The sequence below is a fragment of the Papio anubis genome, chromosome 2, assembly GCF_008728515.1.
Source record: "Papio anubis isolate 15944 chromosome 2, Panubis1.0, whole genome shotgun sequence".
In the NCBI taxonomy this organism is placed as follows: domain Eukaryota; kingdom Metazoa; phylum Chordata; class Mammalia; order Primates; family Cercopithecidae; genus Papio; species Papio anubis.
In genome coordinates, this window is record NC_044977.1 from 174,471,341 (window position 1) to 174,497,663 (window position 26,323).

General features: G+C 37.7%; 1 protein-coding gene across 1 annotated transcript in view; it reads left to right on the forward strand.

The window, feature by feature from the left end:
- The window catches only part of ZCWPW2 (zinc finger CW-type and PWWP domain containing 2), a 158,723-nt gene that overhangs the window by 75,241 nt on the left and 57,159 nt on the right, over positions 1 to 26,323 (forward strand). The window contains 1 exon segment of the mRNA XM_031663787.1: positions 25,981 to 26,028. Coding sequence (XP_031519647.1) covers positions 25,981 to 26,028 — 48 coding nt within the window.

Genomic DNA, 26,323 nt, shown 5'->3' on the forward strand with positions numbered 1-26,323 from the left:
AATCAGACCCTGGAAGAATCTGTCTAATGTAACTATTTTTGAACTCGAGTCTATTGAAGACTTGAAACTTCCACGAAAAGGCTTGGACTGTATGCTGCAGTTAATTTCCATCAACTCCAGCTCTTAACACAGTTGCAGCTACCAGTCCCCATTCCCAGTCCTGTGGCAGACAGTTGCACATGTTTCTGGAGCATCTTGCACATAGCTTACAGGAGCTGAGGTGGGCAAAAACGACCTTGTTTTTCAAATATTGGGGATCTGTGCTGTAATCATCTATTGCTGCTGATGATCACAAAGGTTCAGACAATGAAAGAGGCAGCTACTGTTATTATAATCTCCCTCATTTTTGCAAGCCCCTCCCCCTTCAGCTGAAGTGACTTCCAGGGGATTTAAAGGGCTGGCACCCTTTTGCACCACCACTTTCATTTTTCCATTTTTCCTCTTGTGAAAGCCAGACATTAAACACTAGGAAATTTAAAACCAACTGCATATACAGGGAAAATTAGAAAGTGACTGCACAGGCAGAGGGAAAGGTGCAGGCTCAGAAAAGACCTGAGCAACACTCAAAGTTTTAGTTCAGGCTGATCCTTGGCACAAAGATAGCCTACAACAATAAAAAACAACAACAACAACAAAAAACACAAAAGCAATAACAAAAACAGCAAATTGTGGAGAAGAGGATGAATCTGATTTTCAAACTTATCACATTGTTAGACTTAAATGTCCAGTTTTCAACAAAACTTCATAAGGCCTATAAAGAAATAGGAAAGTATGGCTCATTTAAAGGAAAAAAAAAAAATCAACAGATACTGTCCCTGAAAAAACTTGATGGCAGATCTTCTAGACAAAGACTTTAAAGCTACTGTCTTAAAGATGCTTAAAGAACTAAAGGAAGATTTTGAGAGTCAAGAACATGATGTACGAACAAAAGACAAATATGAATAAGGAAATAGAAAATCTAAAAGAAAACCAAAAGAAATTTAGGAACAGAAAAGTAAAACTGAAATGAAAAGTTCACTACAGGGATTCAAAGACAAATTAGAACACAGAGAAGAAAGAATCAGCAAACTTGAAGGCAGAACAGTTGAAATTATTGAGTCTTAGTGTATTAGTCAGGGTTCTCTAGAGGGACAGAACTAATAGCATACATATATGTGTGTGTGTGTGTGTGTGTGTGTGTGTATATATGTGTATATATATGTATTTGTGTGTGTGTGTGTGTATATATACACACATATATTTTTATATACCTACATATAAAGGGGAGTTTATTAAGTATTAACTTACATGATCACAACATCCACAATAGGCTGTCTGCAAGCTTGAGGAGCAAAGAGAACGAGTCCAAATCTCAAAACTGAAGAACTTGGAGTCTGATGTTTAAGGACAGGAAGCATCCAGCACGGGAGAAAGATGTAGGCTGGGAGGCTAGGCCAGTCTCTCCTTTTCACATTTTTCTGCCTGCTTTATATTTGCTGGCAGCTGATTAAATGGTGCCCACCCAAATAAGGGTGGCTCTGCCTTTCCCAGCCCAATGACTCAAATATTAATGTCCTTTGACAACACCCTCTCAGACACACCCAAGATCAATACTTTGTATCCTTCAATCCAATCAAGTTGACACTCAGTGTTAACCATCCCTTGGCAACTTGAACCTGTACACATCTCCTGAGATCATAAATAGTCTTCAAATAAAGACAATAATAAGGTCATAATTATGCAGAACATAATACAACTATTCTTTGTACAATTGGAAATGCACCAGTTCTCAACCCAAATACTATTACATAAAGTTAGCAATACTTAAATGCTGATGTGAAGTCAATAAATCTTATGTCACATGATAAAGGAAAAAGGAAATAAAGTGAAGATATTTTCTTAGTACAAGTGTATACGTGAACGAACATGTTTTTAACAAAGAATGGGGCAATACTCATGACAATTACAGTCCCATTTCTGCAGCTGGTCATGTGGTTGTAGCTGGTATTGATAACTACCTTCTTCTACTACCCATTCTGTATTCCTTTTGCCTTCAGTAAGCATCTCAGCAGGTCATGGTTTTTTTCCTGGTGAAGTGACCCAAACCTTCATTCCTGAGGGGTCTGGGCTATTTGTAGTCCTGCCTGGATTGCGCTGTTGTAGTTTGCCATTGACCTTAATCACAGGGCATGGTAATACTAAGAGAAACTCTCATGGATCTCCTGTATTCTATGCATACTCTTCCTTACCTCCATTGTGGAGTAGTAGACTGATTGCATCTTGATAGACCAGGTCAATCACCCCAGCCAACATTGTAACTCCCTTAGCCTTTTGACTTAAAGGTAGGAGGAGCCCAAAGTGTCCAGGTGGCAATCTTAACTTCCAGTTTAATGGAAACGTTGTTGTGTCCTCTGATGGCAGCATTCCTCCCTCTGGAACTAAGACCTCTAGGACAGCAAAACATAATGTCACAGAAACTGGAAGCAAAAATTTTGCTAGTGGATCATTAGAGGTGATGGTGAGTGGTGCCACTTCCACTTCCACCTCTTGATTCCTGGACCTCTTGATTCCATGAATCCTGGCTATGGGAGAAACAGTACCATATATTAGATGCTGATTCAGAATATACACAGCCTTCTGGAGAACTTTGCCCCAGCAAAATATTGCCACCTAATTGGCATTATAATTGTGACTTCAAATGGCTATTCCACTGTTCTATCAATCCAGCTGCTCCAGGATGATGGGTAACATAGTAAGACCAGTGAATTTTATGAGCATGAGCCCACTGCCATGCCTCTCTAGCTGTAAAGTGAGTGCCTTGATCAGAGGCAATGCTGTGTGGAATACCATGATGGTGGATAAGGCATTCTGTGAGTCGACGGATGGTAGTCTTGGCAGAAGCATTGTGTGCAGGTTAGGCAAGCCCATATCCAGAGTAAGTGTCTATTCCAGTGAGGACCTCTGCCATTTCCATGATGATAGACGTCCAATATAATCAACTAGCTTCCAGGTAGCTGGCTGATCACCCCAAGGAATGGTGCCCATATCGAGGACTCAGTGTTGGTCTCTGCTGCTGGCAAATTGGGCACTCAGCAGTGGCTGTAGCCAGGTCAGCCTTGGTGAGTGGAAGTCCATGTTGCTGAGTCCATGCATAACCTCCATCCCTGCCACCATGGCCACTTTGTTCATGGGCCCGTTGGGTGATGACAAGGATGACTGAGAAAGAGGCTGAGAGGTGTCCACAGAACGCGGTCATCCTATCCACTTGATTATTGAAATCCTCCTCTTCTGGGGTCACCTGTTGGTGAGCACTCACATGGGGTACAAATATCTTCACAGTTTTTGACCATTCAGAGAGGTACATCCACATACCTCTTCCCCACATTTCTTTGTTACCAATTTTCCAGTCATGCTTCTTCCAAGTCCCTGACTATCCAGCCAAACCATTGGCTACAGCTCTTGAATCAGTATATAATCACACATCTGTAGATTTCTCCTTCCATACAAAGTGCACAACCAGGTGCACTGCTTGAAGTTTTGCCTACTGGGAAGATTACCCTTCACAGCTTTCCTTCAGAGATGTCCTAGAAAGGGGCTGTAGTGTTGCAGCTGTCCACTTTCGAGTGTGGTGCCTGCATATCATGCAGAACCATCTCTTCTGTCAGCTGATCACAGGGAATTCATCATGAGGCCATTGGTTCAGGCTGGGGGAGAGAAGGCAGGGTGGCAGGAGTGGAGACGGTGGAATTTGAGACACTTCCCCATGTAACTTACTTGTGCCTTCAGGACCTGCTTGAGCCCGATCACATATACCACTTCCATTTCATGGTGGAATGCTGCTGTGCACAACCCAGTTTATGGCTAGATGGGTCAGAAAGCACCTAGTTCATGATAGGCAGTTCAGGTCACATGGAGACTTGCTAATCCATAGTCAAATGTTCAGTTTCCACCAAAGTCCAGTAACAGGCCAAGAGCTGTCTCTCAAAAGGAGAGTAGTTATCTGCAGAAGATGGCAGGGCCTTGCTCCAAAATCCTGGAGGCCTCCACTGTGATTTACCTATTTGGGCCTGCCAAAGGCTCCAGATAGCATCCTTACCTGCCACTGATACTTCAAGCAACATTGGATCTGCTGGGTCATATGGCCCAAGTGACAGAACAGTTTGCACAGCAGCCTGGACCTGTTGCATAGCCTTCTCCTGTTCTGGACCCCACTCAAAACTGGCAGCCTTTTGGGTCACTCAATAAATGCACCAGAGTAACACAGCCAAATGAGGAATGCGTCGACTCCAAAATCCAAATAAACCCATTAGGCATCGTGCCTCTTTCTTCGTTGTAGGAGAGTCCAAATGCAGCAACTTATCCTTCCCCTTAGAAGGAATATTTCAACAAGCCCCACATCACTGGACTCCTAGAAATTTTGCTGAGGTAGAAGTTCCCTGAATTTTAGTTGGATTTATTTCCCATCTTCTGGCATGCAAATGTCTCACCAATAAGTCCAGTGTGTTTGCTACTTCTTCCTCACTGGATCCAGTCAGCATAATGTCATCAATGCAATGGACCAGTGTGATACTTCATGGAAGTGAAAAGCGATCAAGGTCTCTCTGAATAAGATTACGACACAAAGCTGGACAGTGGATATACCCCTGAGGTAGGACAGTAAAAGTATATTGCTGGCCTTGCCACCTGAAGGAAAATTGCTTCTGGTGGGCCTTATGGACAAGAATGGAGAAAAAGGCATTTGCCAAATCAGTGGCTGCATATCAGGTACCAAGAAATGTGTTAATTTACTCAAGCAATGAAACCACATCTGGTACAGCAGCTGCAATTGGAATCACCACTTGTTTACACATATGATAATCCACTGTCATTCTCCAAGATCCATCTGCTTTCTACACAGGCCAAATGGGAGAGTTGAATGGGGATGTGGTGGGAATCACCTCCCCTTCGTCCTTCAAGTCCTTGATGGTGGCAGTAATCTCCACAGTCCCTCCAGAGATGCGATATTGTTTTTGATTTACTATTTCTCTAGCTAGAGGCAGCTCTAATGGCTTCTGTTTTGCCCTTCCCACCATTATAGCCTTCACCCTACCAGTCAGGGAGCCAGTGTGGGGGTTCTGCCTGCTGCTACATATGTCTGTGCCAATTATGCATTCTGGCACTGGGGAAATGACCACAGGATGAGTCCAGGGACCTTCTGGACCCACTGTAAGTCAGACCTGAGCTAAAACTCCATTAATTACCTAACCTCCATATGCCCCTACTTTAACTGGAGGACCACAATGACATTTTGGGTCCCCTGGAATCAACATCAGCTCAGAGCCAGTGTCCAGTAGTCCCTGAAATTTCTGATCATTTCCCATTCCCCAGTGCACAGTTACCTGGGTGAAAGCCCAGAGGTCTCCTTAGGGACGTATGGGAGAAAGATTCACTGCATAAATTTTTGGTAGTGTAGTGGGGTCCTTCCTAAAGGTGACCCGGCCTCCCCTTCATTCAAGTGGTTCTGGGTCTGTAAACTGGATCAAGTCTGGAAATTGATTGAGGGGGTGTGGTTCTCTGTTTTTCCAATTGAAATTAGTCTTTTGTCCATTCAACCTAGTTTTCTGCTTGTATAAATTAAGTAGGAATGCAGTAGGCTTCCTATCAGTTTCACTTCTAGGAACGTTGTGATTAACTAGCCAATACCAGTGGGCTCTACACAAGTCAGACTATTCTGATTGCTGCTTTGCCTCTGCTGTCCATTACAGTAGATATGCCCACCTTGCCTTTAATGGTTGAGTGTCGCCACTTGGCCCCTGCCACCTCAGGATCCAATTATTCTCATTGTATTTAAATTTTGTAGCCGAGTGACCGTGGTTCCCACTGTTAGATCTGACATACAGAGAAGAGCAATTACAGGGCTCCTTAAAATTGCAGATGCTTCCCTCACAAATCTGTTTTGCAAGGCACTGGTCAAGGGTGTATCTTCTGGACCCTCCCAGCTAGGATGAGTAGGTCTAAGTGACTAATCCACTCCACCATCCCAATCTCCCTAACCCTTTGGACCCCTTCCTCTACATTGAACCAAGGAAGATTAGGCATTTCCAGCTCACTCACAGTGAACCATCTTTTAATCCATGTTTCATGTGACCAAGCAAATAAACTGTTAGAACCTTTTTTTAACTCCCCAAGCCACAACATTAAAAGCAGAGTCCCTACTTAATGGGCCCAAATCAATAAATTCAGCCTGATCCAATTCTGTCTTCCTTCCACCATTATCCCACACCATTAATATCCATTTTTATGCCTGTTCACCAGATTTCTGTTTATATAAATTAGAGAACTCAAACAGCCCTTTTTGAGTGTAGCACACCTACTCATGGTCACACTCTCAACCTCACCTCTAGGGGTGAGGACTTTAGTTATAGGTCTAGAAGATAGCATGAGTGTTGAGGGTGGCTCCTGAGGAGAATCAACATTATTTTGCCTGGCAGCTGCCTCAGGGGAGGCCATCACTCTTGCCTCGGGCAATGCAGGGTTTATCTCCTCAGACAAAGGCGGAAAGGCTGATGGCAGCGTTGGTCGAGGCGGGGAAGCTGCCACTACAGAGTTTACAAATCCAGTGTCCCCAGCTTCATCAGGGTCCTCCCACATGTCCCCATTCCACAGTGCAGGGTCCCATTCTTTTCCAATCAATGCACTCACTTTTAGAGTAGACACCTGGTGAGGCTGTGCATGCACCTTTCGTTGCAGGTCAGCCACTCGCATGATAAGAGCTTGTGTCTGTTTTCCACAATTTCAGCTCTTCCTCTACAGGAGATAAGACTCTCACTCAGGGCAATCTTAGCAGATTTGAGACTTAGTATCTGCTTCTTCTGAAGCCGGGAGTTAGAATCTCTGAGTTCATCTTTTGCTTTCATCACTTTGTCCACTGAACTTAGGAGCAACCAATGAGCTTCATTATATTCCTTGGTTCTTCACATATGGTCAAATGTATTATGTATAGAGTCACTAAACTCCTTGCCTCTCATAGGCAGTGAATCAGGAGTGTCAAATGCATTTATTTGGCTAACTCCATAAAAAGTTCACACCATGGAGTATCAGTGTTTTCTATACTATTAGAAGTAGAGTCCTTAGCATTTTGGGGTCTATCATATTAAGCAGCCAACTCCAGAAACCCCCAAACCAATAAAAGAACTCCATCCTTAATATTCTATTCCCCTAGAACCGTGCCTGCTACCAAAATCTGTATTAGTCAGGGTTCTCTAGAGGGATAGAACTAATAGGATATGTGTGTGTGTGTGTGTGTGTGTGTGTGTGTGTGTGTATATCCTATTTATACATATATCCTATTAGTGTGTGTATATATCCTATTTGTGTGTGTGTGTATATGTATATGTGTGTGTGTGTGTATATATATATATCTCCTGTTAGTGTGTGTGTATATATATATATGAGTTTATTAAGTATTAACTCACCACTTGGGTTACAGAGTGAGGCCCTAACATTATTAGTCTAAAAGCTAGTATATGTAACTTTGGCTTATAACTCCATATTTTGTTTTCTGCATAACTTAAGAGACTGATGCTCTTCAAAGAATTATTAGTTTATATTTTTGGGCAAACAACATATAAAGATGAAATTTCATGACAGCAACTGAAAGGGGCAGGGATGAAGCTGTTAAAGGAGCAGAATTTGTGTATGTTGTGGAAGATAAGCTGGTATAAATTCAAATTAAAGTGTTATAACTTAAGGATGTAATCCTCATGTTAAACATAAAGAAAACAGCTATAGAATATATGCACAAGGAAATGAGAAAGGAATTTAAATGTTTCAGTATAAAAATTAAATATAAAAGATGCCAGTAAGGCAAGAAATGAGGAACAAAAAGCTGTAAGGCGTATTGAAACAACTAACAAAATGACAGAAATAAGTCCCTTACTAGTAATTATTTAAATGGATTAAACTCCCCAATCAAAAGACAGAGATTAATAGAATGAATAAAAAGACATGATCTTACTATCTGCTCTCTAATGAGAGACTCATTTTAGATCCAAAGACACAAATAGACTGAAAGTGAAACAATGAGAAAAGATGTTCCATGCAAATAGTAACCAAAAGAGAACAGGGGTGGCTATACTAATAAACAAACATAATAACAAAATAAACATAAATGTTACAAGAAACAAAGGATACAACAACAGAACAAAATAAGGATATTTTAATGAATAAGATGTTCTCAATATAGCGAGAAGATATAACTATTATAAACATGCATCTGTTAAAAGATTATTAAACCATATGAAGCAAAATCTTCCAGAATTGAAGGGAGAAATGGACAGTTCAACAATAATAGTTGGAGACTTAATAACCCATTCTCAGTAATGGATAGACCACTAGGCAGAATATAAATAAAGAAATAGAGGACTCAAATAACACAGTAAACCAAATAGATTTAACAGACATGTACAAAACACTCTACCCAACAAGAATAGTATATTTTCTCAGGTTCACATGGGACATTTTCTACAACAGATGACATGATGGACCACAAATTAAGTCTCAAGAGATTTTTAAAAGACAGATGTAATGTAGAGTATTATCTCGGACCACAATGAAATGAAGGTAGAAATAATAAGAGGTAAAATTAGAATTTGTGGGAATTAAACACACCCCAAGACAACCAATGCATCAAAGAAAAAATTATAAGGGAAATAGGCTAACACTTAGAGATGAATGAAACACATCTTAGATAAAACAAAAACACAGGACACTAAAACTTATGGTATGCAATGAAAACAGTACTGAGGGAAAAATTTATACCTACAAACACTTATTGAAAAACAAGAAATATTTCAAATCAGCAACCTAACTTTACAACTTAGAGGACCAGAAAAAGAAAAACTAAATCCAAAGCTACTAGAAGGAAGGAAATAATAAAGATAAGAGCAGAGATAAGATATATAATAGAAAAACAATAGAGAAAATCAATGAAAACAGAAGTTGGTTCTTTGAGAAGATCAATAAAACCGTCAAACCTTTAGCTAGATGTACTAAGAATTAAAGAGAAAAGACTCAAATTACTAAAGTCAGAAATAAAGCAGGGACATTACCACCAATTCTACATAAATAAAAATGACTATAAGAGCATACTGTGGACAGTTATACAGCAACAAATTGGATAACCTAGATGAAATTTATAAATTCCTAGAAACACAAAATCTAGCAAAACTAAAGCATGAAGAAATAGAAAACCTGAGTAGACCTGTAAGTAGTAATGAGATTGAATTAGTAATCCAAAATCTCCCAACAATAAAGAATCCTGGACATGATGGCTTCACTTTGAAGTCTACCAAACACTTAAAGAACAAATACTGATCCTTCAAATCCTACTTTTCCAAAAACCTGGATAGGAGGGCACACTTCCTAACTCATTCTATAAGGCCAACATTACTCTGGTACAAAAGGCAGATTAAAACACTGCACAGAAAGAAAACTATAGGCTAGTATTCCTTATTTACATTGATGCAAAAAGTCAACAAAATACTAACAAACGTATTTCAGCAGAATAGTAAAATAATTATACACTATGGTAAAATAGGATTTATCTTGGAACGTAAGAACAGTTCAATATATAAAAATCAATGAATGTAATATACCACATTACCAGAATGAAGGAAAAAATCATTAATTAATTAATCATTTCTATATTAATTAATTAATGTACAAAAAGGATTTGACAAGATTCAACAACATTTCATGATTTAAAAAAAAAAAAAACAAACCAGGAATGGAAGGCTACTATCTCAACATAATAAAAGCCATATATGAAAACTCATGGAAAACATTATATTCAAAGATGAAGAATTAAAATATTTTCTTCTGAGATGATGAACAAGGCACAGATGCCAACTTTCACCATTCTATTCAACATAGTTCTGAAAGTTCTAGCCAGAGCAATTAGGCAAGAAAAAAGACATAAAAGTTATCTAGCTTCCAGGGATGTTGTCAAGAGGCACTCAGAATGGACCAGGATTTGACATACATCGTAGGGTTTCCTACAATACAACCACTAATAAAACTAGGCTGTCCTGAATCCCTGGTAATAGAATTGTTTACCTTTATACAAAGAAGGTTGGGAAAGCACCAAATCTGCATGTGGTGTGTGCCCAGGCAGACTTAGAGGGGTTCGTGCTGTAAGGCCTAAATTTCTTATGCGATGGTCCAAAACAAAGAAACATGTCAGCAGGCCCTATGGTGTTTCCATGTGTACTAAATGTTTTCATGACAGGATCAAGTGTGCTTTCCTTAATGAGGAGCAGAAAATTGTTGTGAAATTGTTTAAGGTACAAACACAGAGTCAGAAAGCTAAATTAAAAAATGAAGCCTTTTTTAAGTAACAAAAATTAAAAGTCTTTAAAAAAAAATCCAAATTGGACAGAAAGAAGTAAAATTATCTTTCTTTGCAGATGATATGATCTTATGAGTAGAAAACCTTAAAGATTCCACACACAAAAAATTAGAACCAATAAGTGAATTCAACGAAGCAGCAGAAACACAGAAATTCAGTTGCAGTTCCATACACTAAGAATGCCAAAAGATAATTATAAAAATGATTCCATTTACAATGGCATCAAAAAGAATAAACCATCTGAGAATTAACCAGGAAAATCAAATACTTGTACAATGAAAACTACAAAACATTGGTGAACAAAGTTAGAGAAGATATAAATAAATAGATAGAAACATGTTCCATGTTCACAGATTGGAACTTACTATTGTTAAAATGTTAATACTGACCGGATGTGGTGGCTCATGCCTGTAATCCCAGCATTTTGGGAGGCGGAGGAGGATGTAACACTTGGGGCCAGGAGTTCGAGACCAGCTTGGCCACCATGGAAAAACCCCATCTCTACTAAAAATACAAAAATTAGCTAGGCACGTTGGCGCATGCCTATAATACCAGCTACTCGAGTGGCTGAAGCATGAGAATCACTTGAATCCGGGAGGCAGAGGTTGCAATGAGCTGAGATTGTGCCACTACACTCCAGCCTGGGCTACAGAGTGAGACTCTGTCTCCAAAAAAAAAAAAAAAAAAAAAAAAGGTCAATACTACCCAAAGCAATGTACAGAGTCAATGCAATCCCTATTAAAATCCTAATGATATTTTTGCATGAATAGCAAAACCCATCCTAAATTTATTTGGAATCTCAAGGGACCCTGAATAGCCAAAACAATCTTGAATAACTAAGCTAGAGGACTCACACTTCCTGATTTCAAAACTTAGGATAAAGCTACAGTAAACCTACAGACAAGTGGAATAGAATAGACAGCCCAGAAATAAGTTCTCATGAAAATAGTCAAATTATTCTTGACAGTAGGGCAAAGACCATTCAATGGGGAAAGGACAATCTTATCACGAAATAGTGCTAGGAAAATTGGCTCTTCATATGCAGAAAAATGAAGCTAGACCCTTACCTAAAACCATGTACAAAAATGAGTTCATAATAGATCAAAGACCTAAATGTAAGACCTAAAACTATAAAGTCTTAGAAGAAAACACAGAGTAATAACTAGTGGCATATACCAACAATGGAATATTATTCTGCCTTAAATAGAAAGGAAATACTGACATGCTACATCATGACAGAACCATGAAGATATTACGATAAGTGAAATAATATAATCACACAAAGACAAATACCGTATGATTCCATTTATATGAAGTACTTAGAACAGTCAAAATTGCTGGGCACAGTGGCTCATGCCTGTAATCCCAGCACTTTGGGAGGCCAAGGCCAGTGGATCACAAAGTCAGGAGATTGAGACCATCCTGGCTAACATGGTGAAACCCCATCTCTACTAAAAATAAAAAAAAAATAAAAAATAAAAAGTAAAAAAATAGCTGGGCGCGGTGGCGGGTGCCTGTAGTCCCAGCTACTCCGGAGGCTGAGGCAGGAGAATGGCGTGAACCCTACAGATGGAGCTTGCAGTGAGCCGAGATCGCCCCACTGCACTCCAGCCTGGGCGAAAGCGCAAGACTCCGTCTCAAAAAAAAAAGAATAGTCAAAATTATAGAGACAAAGTAGAATGGTGCTGCCAGGGGCTGAGGGAAGTAGAGAATGGGAAGTTATTGTTTAATGGGCACAGAATTTCAGTTTTCAAGATGAAAACAGTATGGAGATAGATGGTGGTGATGATTGCACAACATTATAAATGTGTTTAGTAACACCAAACTGTACATTTAAAATAGTTAAGATGGTAGATTTTATGTGTATTTTATCACAATAAAAAATTACACAAAGTATGTGTTCAACATTTACATCACTCTAGTAATTACTCATAGAAATAACCATGAACATGTGCTGCAGGGCTATTTTTTTAAGCTAATGCATGGTATAGAATTCTTCCCCATTAGTACAAATGATTTTTCTTTTATATTTAGTAGGTACATGTCTGTAGAACCCATGATTTTAAAGTTTATTTTGTAGCTTGATAGGTTACATGATTTAGTGTAGCATTTTAGTGTAGAGTAGTGTAGTGTTTGCTCTTCATGCAAGTCTCGTTGTGCATTAGAAAGCTTTACCAAACAAAAACAATAACAAAAACAGAGAACTGCCTGAGCCTCACTCTACTGGATCAATTAAATCTGAATCTCTTGGAAAAGGGCCAGGCATAAGCATTTTTAAGTTCCTCAAGCATTCGAAGTTCCTTAAGTTTTAAGGAGAGAGAACCTCTGATTAAGTTTTTCTCAACTTGAGGCATTACAGTTTTGTTGGTTTTATCCCTACTAGTGTAGTAGTCTAACTTTGTTTATGGCTTAGAGCTTTCTGTTGGCTTTCTTTAGTGTACTTCTTTTGTTAGCCTTTCACTTTCATTTGCCTGGACTGGAAATTATGCTTACTGCCATAAGCTCACATGTCTAACCCAATAGTAATCAGTTTAACTGAACACAACATTGAGGTCATTCTTGTCGTTCAATATTATTTATAATTTGTAGATATTGCTGATTCAGAATTTGGACTTAATGTTTATAGCTTGTTTAAGTTGATCATCTAGCTTGTAGGTGGCATAGAGCCATTATAATTTTTCTTGGGCATAAATAATGTATTCCTATTAGCAGTGTAGTACAATCAGTAATTGCTTAGACTGCACTTTTGTAGTTTTTTATGTTGCCAGGAAGAAGTAGATGGTTCATCCCTGATGCTAAGATGCTCCTATAGTAAAAATGTAGCTTGTCATATCTATGATGTGAATGGATGTTTTTGGCCATATATCTTAGTGATCTGCTTATCATTTTATGTAAGATATTCCTATATAGATATGGAATTATTTGGGGAGGGGTCCCAGAGATCATTTGGGTATTTATCCATTGTATTATGAAGTTTACCCATATTTTCTAGGGAAATGGAAAGGGAGCATTGCCATATTGCTAAACTTGAGCTTTACAGCTCCAATAATGCTGCTTTCTAATTGTGATAGTCATTAATATTGTTGATCAGCTTTCCAGATCTCTGCCTTCCTGCTGCAAAGTAGAAGTGCACATTTGGCACCCTCATGGTAGGTAGGGCCAGTGCCTTGTGAGTGAAAGTGATGAATGTCATTTGTTTGAGCACTTCACTGCTAGTGAAATATCATCCAGAGTTCTTTCTTTCCATGGCACAGTGACTGGTAATGTTTGAGGTGTCGGTTTGCTGTTGCCTCAGCCTGGATCCTGAGGGACTGCATTCAACATGTGCTGTGATGACTCCAATAGCAAAAAGAGGCCACAAATGTTTATATCAATCGTATATTGAGTCTATATATGTAGGCTAAAGATAGGGAGATCTTTTAAACATAATATTTAAAGTCTAACAGACATCATCACTATTTGACATATGGAGGAAACGGAAACTCAGGCTATATGTCTACTCCAATGTCTGTTGGCTAAATGACAGGGCAATGGTTAGAATCCATATATCAAGTCCAAATTCTTTTCTCTTTGTATGCTATGCCAACATATATATCCATAAGCAGTGGCCTAATTTATTTTTGAATGTTTTCTCACATTTGTACCTACAATGAGGAAATATTTTGGTTTTTAATACATGTTGAATGATGGAAGTCTCTGGAAGACTTGCTCTTTACTTGCTGCTCAATGCTCCCCTCTGAAGGAATAGAGACCAAGAAGAACAGGCAGAATTCTTATTTTCAAGTTACATTTGCAGTGGTCATTTGACCAGTACACCCGGATTAACATCTAATTAAAAAGTGTTTTGCTTCTAAGATTCATTAGGATCCCAATTCTAAGATGTAGTCTGTGATAAGGATTAGTAAACGAGTTTATAGCTTCCTCATCTGGCAGTATTTTGCCATCAGAGTAATAGAGTGAAACTGGATATGGATTTATTAGCCAACACACTGGAAAAATACATTGGAAAACAAAAACTAAAAACTAAAAAACTCTTGCACCACGTTCCTACTAGCAAATAATCTTGTACAGCTACCAAACTCTCAGTAGAATTTTATTATACTAATCCCATAGTTGGCATAAAATTTGCTGTAATTTTGCAATTATTAGATTCAACCTTTGTTTGTTTTCTAAACATCCTTTAGTTTTTGTCCTGGAGAAAGGTTGAAGGAATTAGAACGTGACTCTATAACTGTGATATATTTGTGAATAATCTGCCAAGAAAAACTTTGGTAGTAATTTACAATAGGAAAAGAATAAAGTTGTCAAAGTGGTTAACATAGTGGTTAAAAATACAGGCTCTAGAATCAGGTTCTTTGGGCTTGAAGGATAGCTCTGCTACCTACTAATACTTGACCTAAGACAAGTCGCTTAACTTTTACAAATCCCAGATGCCTTATCGTTTTTATTTATTTATTTGTTTATATTTTGAGACGGAGCCTCACTCTGCCACCCAGGCTGGAGTGCAGTGGCACAGTCTCGGCTCACTGCAAGTTCTGCTGCCCCAGTTCAAGCGATTCTCCTGCCGTTCTCCTGCCTCAGCCTCCAGAATAGTAGGGATTACAGGCATCTGCCACTGCGCCTGGCTAATTTTTGTAGTTTAGTAGAGACGGGGTTTCACCAGGTTGGCCAGGCTGGTCTTGAACTCCTGACCTTGTGATCCACCCACCTCAGCCTCCCAAAGTGCTGGGATTACAGGTGTGAGCCACTGTGCCCGGCCACCTTATCTTTAAAATAGAAATTGTGATAGCATCTGCCTTATAAAGTGGATATGAGTGTTAATTGAGATAATACATGTAAAGCATTTAGCATATGCTTGTCATACAGTAGGCTCTCAATAAATGTTAGTTGTTAGTATTCATTGGAAGTAACTAGTTAAATATACAGTTAAATTATCTATTTCCTTTCTCTAGGACCCCATGTCTATAGGAGAGAGTCCCAGAAAGATGCTGAGAACAATAAGGTGGAGAATAGTGTCTTTTATTTTGACTAAGATTATATATAGAAAATGACATGATTTTAATGATCTTTATCAACAAACACAATGCTCCCAGAAATTAAGAGAAGTAGAGCTAGCTGATCATCTTATTCTTTGATTCTTCAGTACATGACTGAAATGAGACCATTGCTGCAATGTTTTCATAGTTTCGTGTAAACAGAAGTGTCAAGAACTACTGAAAGCAGTAAATAAGTTAGAGCCTTCTTAATCTGACTACTTGGTGAATGAGTAAGCCCAATATCAGCAGTGTCTCCAGAATACTTTGGATTTGTTTGATGGAATTTGGAAGGAGAACAGGAAATACTATATTTCATGTTCTTTGCAACTGAATGAAACCAGTTTCTTTCCCTATCTCTATTGTGCTTTTTGGATTCACTCACGTTTATATATGCTGACTTCGCAGCACCAACTAAATTGTTGAATTCACCTCTATCATCTCTCAACTTCATCTCTTATAAATTTAGATAGCTGTGAACTTGTACTGAAGTTAAAAGTCCAAACCAAATAATATGACCAACTTCACTCAGTATATAAAGAATGGAACAGCTGCCTACCTTTTCCATCATCAAATGCATGAAAAATATATCAACTAGGTTTCTCATATTGACTCTTCAATGGAACAGCAATATTCTTTTCTAAGAAATTTCAATATATAGCTTTCTCGATTTTCTAAAAGTGCTTATTTCCTGTTAAAAAAAAAAAAAAACATGAATCAGGTCATTGTTTTTAAGCCAATATACAAGACTCATAAAATTGCCCTCAGAGTCATTTCTCTTATAAGTAAAGTTGCCTTATAATGAGATTTTTTATGTTGGGGTTCTTAAATTAGTAAATCGTTGGAAAGTAACTTCTTGTTACATTCTTCCATCAAGAATGGTAAAGTCCAAAACTCAAAATCAGGTAACAGAAAGTTTACAATTGTGTATATTTATAATGGTATAGATTCTTCATCATTTTCCTTTCATTAATTCTTCCCTTTACCTTATTTTTACACATTCATATATATTGCATTAATAGTGCTGACATCATGAAGCAGGACTTATGTAGGGAGTATGATATCCTAGCATTTTAAAAAATGAGATATTAGGTCATGCAAATATTTGTAAGAAAGAGGAGGATATAGTATTAAATTTTGTGGATTTCCTCCTTTGTTATCTTTGTCATTACAAGCAAGTGTTATTCCCTTTCATGAGTACACATTATACTTCTTCATCTTACTTTTTCACTTCTAACTTTTAAGTTCAGGAGTACACGTGTAGGATGTGCACGTTTGTTACACAGGTAGGTGTGTGCCATGGTGGTTTGCAGCACAGGTCATCCCATCACCCAGGTATTAAGCCCAGCATCCCTTAGCTACTTTTCCCTATCTTCTCCATCTTTCTACTCCTCACCCTCTGACCGGCTCCAGTGTGTGTTGTCTCTCCCCTGGTGTCTGTTTGGTCTCATTTAGCTCCCACTTAAAAGTGAGAACATGCAATATTTGGTTTTCTGTTCCTGCATTAGATGGCTAAGGATAATGGCCTCTAGCTCCATCCATGTCTGTGCAAAGGACATGATCTCGTTCCTTCTTATGGCTGCACAGTATTTCATGTTGTATGTGTACCACATTTTCTTTATCCAGTCTACCATTGATCGGCATCCAGGTCGATTCAATGTATATGCTATTGTGAATAGTGCTACAGTGAACATATGTGTGCATGTGTCTTTATAATAGAGTGATTTGTATTCCTTTGGGTCTATACCCAGTAATGGGATTGCTGGGTCTAATGGTATTTCTGACTCAAGATCTTTGAGGAATCACCACACAGTCTTCCACAATGGTTGAACTAATTTACACTCCCACAATCAGTGTATAAGTATTCCCTTTTCTTTACAACCTCACCAGCATCTGTTATTTTTTGACTTTTTAGTAATAGCCATTCTGACTGGTGTGAGATGGTCACTCATTGTGGTTTTGATTTGTATTTTTCTGATGATCAGTGATGTTGAACTTTCTTTCATAGGCTTGTTGGCGGCATGTATGTCTTCTTTTGAGAAGTGTCTGTTCATATACTTGGCCCACTTTTAAATGGGGCTGTTTGTTATTTTCGTGTAAATTTATTTAAGTTCTTATAGATGGTGAATATTAGACTTTTGTCAGATGAATAGATTACACAAAGTTTCTCCCATTCTGTAGGTTGCCTGTTTACTCTGTTGATAGTTTCTTTTGCTGTACAGAAGCACTTTAGTTTAACTAGATCCCATTTGTCAATTTTTGCTTTTGTTGCAATTGCTTTTGACTTTTGTCATGAAATCTTTGCCCGTGCCTATGTTCTGAATGGTATTGCCTAGTTTTTTTTTCCAGTGTTTTTATAGTTTTGGGTGTTACATTTAAGTCTTTATTTCATCTTGAGTTAATTTTTGTAAATGGTGTAAGGAAGGGGTCCAGTTTCAATTTTCTAGATATGGCTAGCCAGTTCTCCCAGCAGCTTCTATTAAATAGGGAATCCTTTCCCCAGTGGTTATTTTTGTCAGTTTTGTTGAAGATCAGATAGCTTAGGTGTGTGGCCTTATTTCTGGGTTCTCTATTATGTTTCACTGATCTATGTATCTGTTCTTGTACCAGTACCATGCTTGTACTAGTACCATGCTGTTTTGGTTACTGTAGCCCTGTAGTATAATTTGAAGTCAGGTAGCATGATGTCTCCAGCTTTGTTCTCTTCGCTTAGGATTGTTTTGGCTATTCAGGCTCTTTTTCAGTTCCATATGAATTTTAAAAGAGCTTTTTCTAATTCTGTGAAGAATGTCAATGGTAGTTTAATGGGAATAACATTGAATCTATAAATTACTTTGGGCAGTATGGCCATTTTCATAATATTGATTCTTCCTGTCCATGAGCATGGATGTTTTTCCATTTGTTTCTGTCCTCTCTAATTTCTTTGAGCAGTGATTTGTCATTCTCCTTGAAGAAGTCCTTCACTTCCCTTGTTAGTGGTATTCCTAGATATTTTATTCTTTTTGCAGCAGTTGTCAATGGGAGTTCATTTGCAATTTTGCTCTTGGTTTGCTTGTTGTTGGTGAACGCTAGCAATTTTCGTGTATTGATGTTGTGTCCTGATACTGTGTTGAAGCTGCTTGTCAGCTTAAGAAGCTTTTGGGCTGAGACAATGGGGTTTTCTAGACATAGGATTATGTCATTTGCAAATAAAGATAATTTGACTTTCTCCTTTCCTATTTGAATACTATTTCTTTCTCTTGCTTGATTGTCCTGGCCATAACTTCCAATACACTGTGTTGAGTAGGTGAGATGAGAGAGGCCATCCTTGTCTTGTTCTAGTTTTCAAGAGGAGTGCTTCCAGCTTTTGCATTCAGTATGATGTTGGCTGTGGGTTTGTCTTTTATGGTTCTTATTATTTTGAGGTATGTTCCTTCAATACCTAGTTTATTGAGAGTTTTTTACATGAAGAGATGCTGAATTTTATCAAAGGTCTTGTCTGCATCTATTCAATAGATAATCATGTGTTCTTTTCTGATTCATCACATTTATTGATTTGCATATGTTGAACCAACCTTGCATGCCGGGGATGAAGCCAACTTAATCATGGTGGATAAGCTTTTTGATGTGCTGCTGGATTTGGTTTGCCAGTATTTTGATGAGGATTTTTGCATTGACGTTCATCAAGGATATTGGCCTGAAGTTTTCTTTTTTTTGTTGTTGTATCTATACCAAGTTTTGGTATCAGTATGATACTGGCCTCATAGAATGAGTTAGGGAGGAGTCCCTCCTTCTCTATTTTTTGGCATAGTTTCAGTAGGAATGGCATCATCTCTTCTTTATACCTCTGCCCTCTAACTTTCCTTTAAAGTGTCTTCTAGTAAAGGATCAGGTCCAGTCCATGAATTAGGTGAAATCCAGTATCCCCAAATCCTAAACAATGCTGACTAAACTAGTTTTGAAAATAAATTTAGAATCATCACATCTTTACCATTTGTTTAGCTCACAGAATATGTACTGATTCTGCATCACATATTTAACCATCTTCTTTACCTAGATTTCTCACCTGCCCTTATAATTTTATCATTAAACATAGAATCCAAGCATCTGTCTGCAATAAATACAACCAGGGTTTCCCCTTAAACACATATTCTATGAAAAACAAGCAAGTATTGAGTAGAAAATAGCATCCAAGTATACTAACATTATTTTAGGTTCAGGTCTTGATATCCATTAATATTGTTGTCTAAAATTTTTTAGGCTAATCCTGAGTTTTTAAAGACTCAGTGCAAATGAGTGCATGCTTATTTCATGGCTGATTTAAACGTGTACACTTCTTGCAGTTCTATTTAATGTCTCTAGCTGCAGCAGTCTGCCTGGCTAGAGCAGTGGAAGATAACAGCACTTTAGATAAGCACTGGCCTTAAACATTATCTGTTGACTCTATGCTCATTTGCTTCTTGTGTTGTGTTCATCAATATATTACTAATACTTCACTATCATTTTACACAGCAGAGTTTACAACTGCTTTTTTTGCTACAGACTTGATGAATTTCAGTTTTGTTGAAAATAAAAATTCTACACCTTGAAATCAGAATATGTAAAATACTTTAAACTGTACACAGTGTTTTTATTCTTTTTTTAAAAATTATATTAAAATAGATATAGGATAAAGTTTACCATTTTAATCATTTTTAAATGTACAGTTCATTGGTGATTTAAGTTTTTAACTACTGATTAATCGTCCTAAAAATTTTTTCCTAAGCAATATGAAAGTGACCAATGCCACATGGCAGTTTTTCATCATTTTCAACACCACTTATTTTTTTATGATATGAGCTAAGGAACTCTTTATAACACCATCTTTGATAGTTAGGCAATAGAATTACCTTGTAGTGAAACAATATCATTTGGTAGTGGCTGAGCACAGAAACTCTCTAGGTTGTCTGTGTATGAATTACAGCTCTGTCTTACTCTCTATGTAAACTTGTGCAAGTTCTAAACTCAGTGCCTCTGCTTTCTCATCTGTAAAATGAGGATTCTAGTATCTACTTTATAAGCTTGTTAAAAAGCTAAATGAGTTATCTGTGAAGCGCTTAGGATGGTGCCCGTCAGTACTATACAAGCATTGAAGAAATTAGTAACTTTAAAATATTAGGTTCATTAAATTGTAGAACTCCTATAGAAATTAAATATATACACGGCCAACTTCTCTCTATTGTGAATAGAGTTCCTATCTCATTTTTTGGACTGTAGACATCAAATGATAATCTCACATAATCTTCATTTGTTGTTAAGAGTGCTAAGGTTCAGGTTAAGTGACTTGCCTGAGGTTACACAGCAGCAGAACCAGGACTCAAGCTCAGATCTTATGATTACAAACTCCAGGTTTTTATATTGTATATTAACCTGTTTGAAATTTACATTGGGGCATCTGATTCTCATCTTCATAAGCATACCAAATTCATAATAAGCTATCATTCGTAAACTGGAAAACCGCACAGGCCTTCTTATTGATCAACTGTTGTTAATTCAGCCAACCTGATTAACTAGTTTAACCTTTAACCGGGGTCTTTCAAAGCTGAATAAAGATGTGAAAGGTCTTTTAGTCATGCTTAGGGCATTGATTTCTTGCCGTGGATTTGAAGGCTTTTCATGCTGTCATTAAAACCTAGGATTTACTTCATTCCCTTTTAACATAGCAGTAACTGGTTGTTATTACTACAAATGTTGTTATCCTGTTGGCGTCGTTCGTTTTGCGTTTTTTTATTTGTTTGTTTATATTTGTTTGTTTTGATCCTACTCTTGGTTCCCAGGCTTGCTGGTCATCACATTCTGCTGTAGAGCTCCTTAAAAATACATATTCCTTGGCGTGAACCCGGGAGGCGGAGCTTGCAGTGAGCCAAGATCCGGTCACTGCACTCCAGCCTGGGCGACAGCGCGAGACTCCGTCTCAAAACAAACAAACAAACAAACAAACAAACAAACATATTCTTGGCCAGGCGCAGTGGCTCACGCCTGTAATCCCAGCACTTTGGGAGGCCAAAGCGGACGGATCACGAGGTCAGGAGATTGAGACCATCCTGGCTAACATGGTGAAACGCTGTCTCCACTAAAAATACAAAAAATTAGTCAGGCGTGGTGGCGGGCACCTATAGTCCCAGCTACTAGGGAGGCTGAGGCAGGAGAATGGTGTGAACCCGGGAGGTGGAGGTTGCAGTGAGCTGAGATCGCACCACTGCACTCCAGCCTGGGCAACAGAAGTCACTGTCCTTGGTAAATCTCAAGAATCACTGTATAGCAGATTATTTTCCCAAAAATATTTCCTGTGTGGTGCTGGAATTAACTAAAGAAGATATTTATGTGAATGTGCATTGCATTTATTGTGTTTACTCTATGGAATGTATGAAAGTATTTATGAAGCTGTGGTACTGAAGAAGCCAGGAAAATCTTGGACAGGATTGTGACATTAAACTCCCTTGTCCTTTTAAATATGTTTCTTCTTTTGGTGGTGCCTGATTTTCTCTCTGCTGTGACAGCCAGAGCCCTCTCACTTTCTGTTCTCAAAATCTGATTTCAGGTCTATCACACTATATGACTGGCATATTGGTGGCATAAAAATTGTTTTCTAAAAGGATGTCACTCCAGATAATGGACAAACCTAAAATATCAAATTGGAGCTTCTTTAAAAAATATTGCCACATGCAGCAGTTGTGTATTCCTTCCAGATAGGAAAAGAGCTTAGATATTCAAAATCTTTAGTAAATATATGTTAAAGTCTAGGTGAATACAAAGCTTATCTAGTACCTTGTGATTTTTCTGATTGGTTCATTGGAACCATTTTATCATAAACTGCTTGATTTCCTACCTCCCTACCCCTACCTGCAATGTTGCAGGGAGTACCCAGTTAGGAATTTGACCTTCTGTCTTGATACTTTCAAATAATTTTAAGCCAAGTAATGGAATTACAGTATAAAGATTTGACTCCCAAATTTTCTTATTATTTTTCTCTGCCTAATTTCTTCTCTAGTGCCCATTGCATTCTTGGCATTATCTCTCAATCTGATGTAAGGGATCACACTAAACAGAGCTATCATTTTTTTTCTTTTTCTTTTTCTTTTTTTCTTTGTCAGCTTTAATAGTTTACACTTTCCAATGGCATGGGGAGTGGGATACACAAGTTGTTTTGATCTTAAAATTCTGCTGAGTTAAGGAAGCAAAATTACTATTTGTGTCTGTAGGAAACTTAAGCAGAGTAAGCAACAACTCAGTAATATTTTTTAAGCAATATTTGCTTCAAGTATTCAATAATTTGAATAAGCTGTCTAAATAATCCAGATTTGATTGTTTGAAGATCGTATGAACCTATGTTAAAGTGACAGATAAGCAGGAAGGCAGATATTATTAGAAAGCCAAGGAGGCTAACTAAAGCTATGGCTTCTCTAATGCACATGGGTATAATGTAGCATTCTTCTAGTTTGTATCAAAGGAACAGGAATGTTCTTACTGTCTGGATTACTGGTTGCTGTTGCAGAAATCCAATTTAAAGAAGACAAGATATCCTAGTGATTAAGTTTCTACTGAACTGCTTTAAGTGAAAACGATCTGCCCAACAGAGGAAAAGAGCGATAACTTTGGCACAATAGTAAATAGAATGATGAGTCAGTGCAATACATGGTTAGAATCAGTGAGCTACATTGCAACTTTGAATGTATAAATAGCAGCAATTGACATAAATCTGTAGACAGATACTTTATAATAGGTGGTAGTGTTGGTTTTTAAACATTTAGTGGTGATGCAGTCCAAAGGATAATAATGTTTTATTTCTTTAGATTATGAGATCTATGACTTATATCCACATGTTGCTAAAGACAGATAAGAAATAATTTAAAGAAATGATCAATATTTGAAATCATATCAATGAATTTTTGAAGTTTGTAAGTATGTGTCATTCCAGTTTTCTAGATTTTAAATATATAAACATTGTGTATGAAAGATACATTTTCTAAATTGGAGGTGCTTATATTTGCAGTTAGCCTTAATATTGATATTTGAATTGATAATTTTAGATTATAGATGTTGTCATTGTACCTAGAGTATTGTTACAAGGTTCTCCCATTCCCCAGATTGGTCATACTGAGAACATTTGATTGAATTACTTTAAAATTATGTACCATTTTTTTATATAACATTATACTTGACATTAGACACACATTTTTTTCAAGAAAAAAAATGCTACCAATACTAGAGGATAAATCACTGACCTATGAAATACTTTACCCAAAATGAAGTTTTATATTATTTTAGTATCACTGTAATACCAGGTGATCATTATGTTTGTAAAATTTTCTTTTTCCTTTGTAGAGGGTAATCACATAATTCAGGATTAAAAAATGTAGCAGCCTTTCGTTTTCATCTCCAGTTTCCTGACTGGGTTGTTTTTCATGCCACCTTGAACAAAATATGTCTATTTATACTACTCAATAAATATTTACTGAACTCCTATTATTTGAAATTCTTCTAGGTTCCAAAGTGAACAAAATAGACAAAATTGAATGCCCTCATAAAATTTAAATTAGTGGAATAAGACATGTAATAAAGAAATAAATAAGAAAAACAATATAGTATGTTAGTTATTTTTGAGTTCTGTGTAGAAAAATCAGTGCAATAGGCAGAGTAAAGAAGTGGAATACCAAGGGGTGGGAAGGAAAGACTGTCACCTCCCTATCTATTCTAATATTCAAAGTCACATAGCTAGGACATTCTTCCCTACAATTAACCAAACACCACTGGTTAGTTGATAATAATTGTTGTCTTGATTGTATTTTTCTTTCTTTTACTGCAAAAAGTAGTCAGGCCCCTTACATTTTCGTATGTCAGGAGAGTTTTCTGTTGTGGATGGTCAAAAGCAGGGTTTGCTTGTTTTCCTGACCTGAGTTCCTTGAGAGTGGCAGGGCAGACTGGGAACACAGAGGCCAGGACCACTGCAAGGGAGACCCAGGAACAGCAAGGCAGAGAAGATAGTCTCTCACATTTAGAAGAGAACAAAAGTCTGTCAGTGCCCTGGGCATGTGGCAGTTCCCTGAAGAAGAACAGCACCATGGTATACCCCGGGAAGTTGAGCCCATGCTGTCAAGAGTCCTACCCTCTGAAAAGATTCTTTTGTCAAGGTGTGGCAAAGAAGCTGTTGGGTTGCCTAACTTCAAGGGACATGAACAAAAATAACATTCATGTAACCATGATGGGCTGAAGAGCAGTGATCTGCCCTCATTTTTCAAGCACCTTTTAGGCACAATGCCTTTCCGATTTATGTGAACCTAGGGAATGTAAAAGGTGGCCCCAAAATAACAGAGATCCAATTTCTTATTATCTTGGTTGCATGAGCACTGTCACATTCAATTTGATTTTGCAAATACAAGGTAATATGACATTGCTTACACATTCAAGTTTGAAAAGTAAGATTTATCCTGCTATAACCCCAGGTTATTATTTATTACATCTTGATTAGTTCTTTTGTAGAGGAAAAAGTCTTAAAATAGGAAGCAACAGAAGACATGACTTTCTGCCAGATTGCAAATTTCTCTCCACTGCCTTCACTGGTGGACAAACCCTTACGTATTTTTTCCTTGATTTTTTTTAATCCACATTAGTATGTAGAAATAGCATAAACCTTGTTCAGTGAGTCAAAAGTTATTGAAAAGAGACATTCGATTTCTTCCTTAAGGAAATGGGAAAGGAAAAATGAGGTTAAGGCCTTCAGTTGGTCGATAATACCTGATTAAAACAAGATCACATAGAATAGTGGTTTACAAACTTCAATTTTGGACACAGCTAGGGATTTTCTCAGACATAGAGCATTATCTTCTCTGTCTAGCCATATGTTTAGTCTCAAACCTCACTCTTGCTCCAAACATTTCCATGCTTATTCATTTATCAAAAATCATTTATTTATATTCATAAGTTTACATAAATTTTTAGTCTAAGTGTCTTTCTTCTCTTTCTGTAATTATTACTTCTTTTATCCTCCACTGAAAATGTAATAAAACTGATTGAGAAAACTCAAGTTCAAACTTGCCACAGTAATATAGACATATTAAGGATATAATATTCTCTCTCAGAATTATAGGATTTACTGGAATGTGATGATCATGGTACCCACTCCTTCCTATAGTCTCATCTGGAGTTACTGGTATTAACCCTTGACTTTATAAGCTTTTAGGTTCTTGGAAGTTTTTACTACAGAGCTGCCTTGAAAATGTTTAAATTTAAATTTTAAATTAAAAAATTAAAATTTGTCTGTGTTTTGCTTTGGGTTGGGAGAGAACCTAATTTGAAAATTCTAAAATTATTAGATATACTCAGATTTTAGTGAAAGTCTTTAGAACCTCAAGCTAAGGACAAAAATAATTATTTTTGCATCACAAAGTGAGGTACAAGAGTATGTATGCAGAATTTACAAGGAGGTGCCAAACTAGCTTGGCATCCCTTAAGTCAATTTTATAAAAGGTTGGAGGTTGAACATACAGAAATTTTTTGGTGGTGGTTCATGCTTGTAGTCCTAGCTACTTGGGAGGCTGAGGTGGAATGATCCCTTGAACTCAGGAGTTCAAGGGTTCAGTGAGCTATGATCATGACACTGCAGTCCAGCCTGTTCAACAGAGCAAGACCCTGTGAAAGAAAGAAAGAAGAAAGGCGGGAGGGAGGGAAGGAGGGATGGAGGAAGGGAGGGAGGGAGGGAAGGAAGGAAGGGAGGAAGGAAGGAAGGGAGGGAGGGAGGGAGCGAGCGAGGGAGGAAGGAAAGGAGAGAGAAAGGGAGGGAAAGAGAAGTAAAGAAAGGGAGGGAAAGAGAAGTAAAGAAGGGAAGGGAAAGAGAAGGAAAGGGAATGAAAAGAAATGAAAAGGAAAATTTTGGGGGAGGAAATTTTGGTACATTGTGGTATTTTCT